Source organism: Etheostoma cragini, unplaced genomic scaffold (genome assembly GCF_013103735.1).
Source record: "Etheostoma cragini isolate CJK2018 unplaced genomic scaffold, CSU_Ecrag_1.0 ScbMSFa_2725, whole genome shotgun sequence".
Classification (NCBI taxonomy): Eukaryota; Metazoa; Chordata; class Actinopteri; order Perciformes; family Percidae; genus Etheostoma; species Etheostoma cragini.
The window spans coordinates 88,578-92,021 of record NW_023266918.1 but is presented as its reverse complement, the minus strand read 5'-3'; the positions used below and the strand labels follow the sequence as shown (position 1 = coordinate 92,021).

Here is a 3,444-nt window from a genome sequence, read left to right as displayed (position 1 = left end):
TATACACACACCTGTACATACACACACACAAACCTTTACACACACACACCTGTACATACACACACACCTCTATACACACACCTGTACATACACACACACCTCTATACACACACCTGTACATACACACACAAACCTTTACACACACACACCTGTACATGCACACACCTGTAAACACACATGTATAGGTGTGTGTGTATATGTACAGATGTGTGTGTGGGAAGAACAACATAACATTGATCTCCCCCCCCCCCCCCCCCCCCCCCCCCCCCCCCCCCCCCCCCAGCGATGGCTGGCGGCGGCCGACCTGCAGCAGGAGATCTACGGCCACCTTGCTACGTACGTACCCAGAATCCTTTGCGTGGGTGTGAGCGGGGGCAGCCGGGAGGAGCAGCGGGAGGAGCTCGCCTGTCAGCTGCTCCTATTGGCTCCTCTGGAGTGGCTGCTGCTGGGGGCGGAGCCTGCTGCCGGCCTGGCGGCGCTGCAGGAGAACAACACGCCGTCTCCGCTCTGTGGACATGTGTTCAAGGTGGGGGAGCCCACCTACTCCTGCAGGTAAGACACACAGAGAGACAGGGACTCACAGGGACACAGACAGAGACACACACAGACAGAAACAGAGACACACACAGACAGAGACACACACACACACATAGGGAGCGACACACAGAGACAGAGGGAGACAGAGACACACACACTTAGGGACAGACACAGAGACAGAGAGAGACAGAGACACACACATAGACACACACACAGGAAGAGACACACACAAATAGGGAGAGACACATAGACACACACAGACACACAAAGACTCTCTTATAATATGCTTGTTTAATGGTCTTTGAGTAATTTAAAAGTGTAAATAAATGTATTATTCCTTAACATCTGTCTGTCTACCTGTCTGTCTATCTGCCTGTGTGTCTGTCTGTCTCTGTGTCTACCTGTCTGTCTATCTGCCTGTGTGTCTGTCTGTCTCTGTGTCTACCTGTCTGTCTATCTGCCTGTGTGTCTGTCTGTCTCTGTGTCTACCTGTCTGTCTATCTGTCTGTCGGTCTGTCTGTCTCTGTGTCTACCTGTCTGTCTGCCTGTCGGTCTGTCTGTCTCTGTGTCTGCCTGTCGGTCTGTCTGTCTCTGTGTCTACCTGTCTGTCTATCTGCCTGTCTGTCTGCCTGTGTGTCTGTCTGTCTCTGTGTCTACCTGTCTGTCTATCTGCCTGTGTGTCTGTCTGTCTACCTGTCTGTCTATCTGCCTGTGTGTCTGTCTGTCTCTGTGTCTACCTGTCTGTCTATCTGCCTGTGTGTCTGTCTGTCTCTGTGTCTACCTGTCTGTCTATCTGCCTGTGTGTCTGTCTGTCTCTGTGTCTACCTGTCTGTCTGCCTGTCGGTCTGTCTGTCTCTGTGTCTACCTGTCTGTCTATCTGTCTGCCTGTCGGTCTGTCTGTCTCTGTGTCTACCTGTCTGTCTATCTGCCTGTCGGTCTGTCTGTCTCTGTGTCTACCTGTCTGTCTATCTGCCTGTCGGTCTGTCTGTCTCTGTGTCTACCTGTCTGTCTGTCTAGGGAGTGTGCAGCTGACCCGACGTGTGTTCTGTGCATGCAGTGTTTCCTGGGCAGCGTTCACAAAGACCATCGATACAGGGTGAGAACATGTCCTCCTGGGGGGGCAGTCCTTTTTATTTAAAGACCTGAACCAAGGAGCTGTCAGCTGCACCTGAAACACACACACACACCCAAACTGAAAGAGAGAGAGAGACACACACATACACACACACACACATACACATATAATTGATTTGAGAGAGAGAGAGAGAGAGAGAGAGAGAGAGAGAGAGAGAGAGAGAGAGAGATTTTCACTGAATCACACAACAGACGTCTACCATCACATGATCAATATGAGACAGGCTACATAGTGCTCAGTGTGTGTGTGTGTGTGTGTGTGTGTGTGTGTGTGTGTGTGTGTGTGTGTGTGTGTGTGTGTGTGTGTGTGTGTGTGTGTGTGTGTGTGTGTGTGTGTGTGTGTGTGTGTGTGTGTGTGTGTGTGTGTGTGTGTGTGTGTGTGTGTGTGTTTGTCTGTCTAGATGACCACATCAGGAGGGGGGGGGTTCTGTGACTGTGGAGATGCTGAAGCCTGGAAGAAAGGTCCTTACTGCCATAAACACACTCCGACGTCCAGCAGCAGAGACTCAGAGGAGGTGAGACACATACTTGTCTGTCTGTCTCTCCGTGGATTTTACTGGTCTCTGACTCCCTGTCTGTCTCCCTCCCTCCGTCTGTCTATCTCTCTTACTCCCTCTTCCTGTCTCTCCGTGGTTGTCACTGGTCTCTTTCTGTCCCTGCAGGACCCTGTATCTCTGCTTCCTGTTGACATGGTGGCTCGTGGTTCCAGCATCTTCTCTGTCCTGCTGAGGTACGCTGTCTCCATGCTGACCTGGGACCAGGAGGACCAGCTCCCTGCAGGACTGGAGCCCCCGTACGTACACACACACACACCACACACACACACACACACACACACAGAGGGAAAGAGAGAAAGACACAGACACACACGCAGAGAGGCACTTGCCCAGAGACACACACACACACACACACGCAGAGAGACACATACACACACACGGAGAAACACACAGAGACACAGAAGCAGAGACACACACACACACATATGCAGAAACACACTCACACAGAGAGACACACACGGAAATTAATCAAATTAGATAGTTCACTCAAACTGTAATGTATCTTATGCTGTTGTTCTGACACTGTGTGTGTGCGCGTCTGTCTCTGTGTGTCTGTCTATCTGTCTTTCTGTGTCTCTGCCTCTGTGTGTGTGTGTGTCTCACTCTCTGTCTCTCTCTCTCTCTGTCTTGGTGTCTCTGTGTCTGCCGCTGTGTGTCTCTCTCTCTCTCTCTCTGTCTTGGTGTCTCTGTGTCTGCCGCTGTGTGTCTCTCTCTCTCTCTCTCTGTCTTGGTGTCTCTGTGTCTGCCGCTGTGTGTCTCTCTCTCTCTCTCTCTGTCTTGGTGTCTCTGTGTCTGCCGCTGTGTGTCTCTCTCTCTCTCTCTCTGTCTTGGTGTCTCTGTGTCTGCCGCTGTGTGTCTCTCTCTCTGTGTCACTCTTTCTCTCTCTGTTTCTGTCTCTTTGTGGGTCTCTGTCACTCTCCCCCTCTGTCTCTGTGTGTCTGTCTCAGGGAGCGAGGAGACTCGTACTACTGCATGCTGTTTAATGATGAAGTCCACACGTATGAGCAGGTGATCTACACGCTGCAGAAAGCTGTCAACTGCAGCCAGAAGGAGGCCGTCAGCTTCGCCACCACGGTGGACAGAGACGTCAGTAATATCATCATCAGTAGTATTAGTAATATTATTATAAGTAGTAGTGGGAGTAGGAGTAGTACACACTAAACCACGGTGGACAGAGACGTCAGTAATATCATCATCAGTAGTATTAGTAATATTA

At 50.8% G+C, this 3,444-nt stretch overlaps 1 protein-coding gene across 1 annotated transcript in view; it reads left to right on the top strand.

Moving 5' to 3' along the window:
* The window catches only part of LOC117940541 (E3 ubiquitin-protein ligase UBR2-like), a 5,184-nt gene that overhangs the window by 816 nt on the left and 924 nt on the right, over positions 1 to 3,444 (top strand). The window contains exons 2-6 of the mRNA XM_034865788.1: positions 284 to 552; positions 1,555 to 1,633; positions 2,073 to 2,186; positions 2,334 to 2,464; positions 3,176 to 3,318. Coding sequence (XP_034721679.1) covers positions 284 to 552; positions 1,555 to 1,633; positions 2,073 to 2,186; positions 2,334 to 2,464; positions 3,176 to 3,318 — 736 coding nt within the window. The remainder of the gene's footprint in view (positions 1 to 283; positions 553 to 1,554; positions 1,634 to 2,072; positions 2,187 to 2,333; positions 2,465 to 3,175; positions 3,319 to 3,444) is intronic.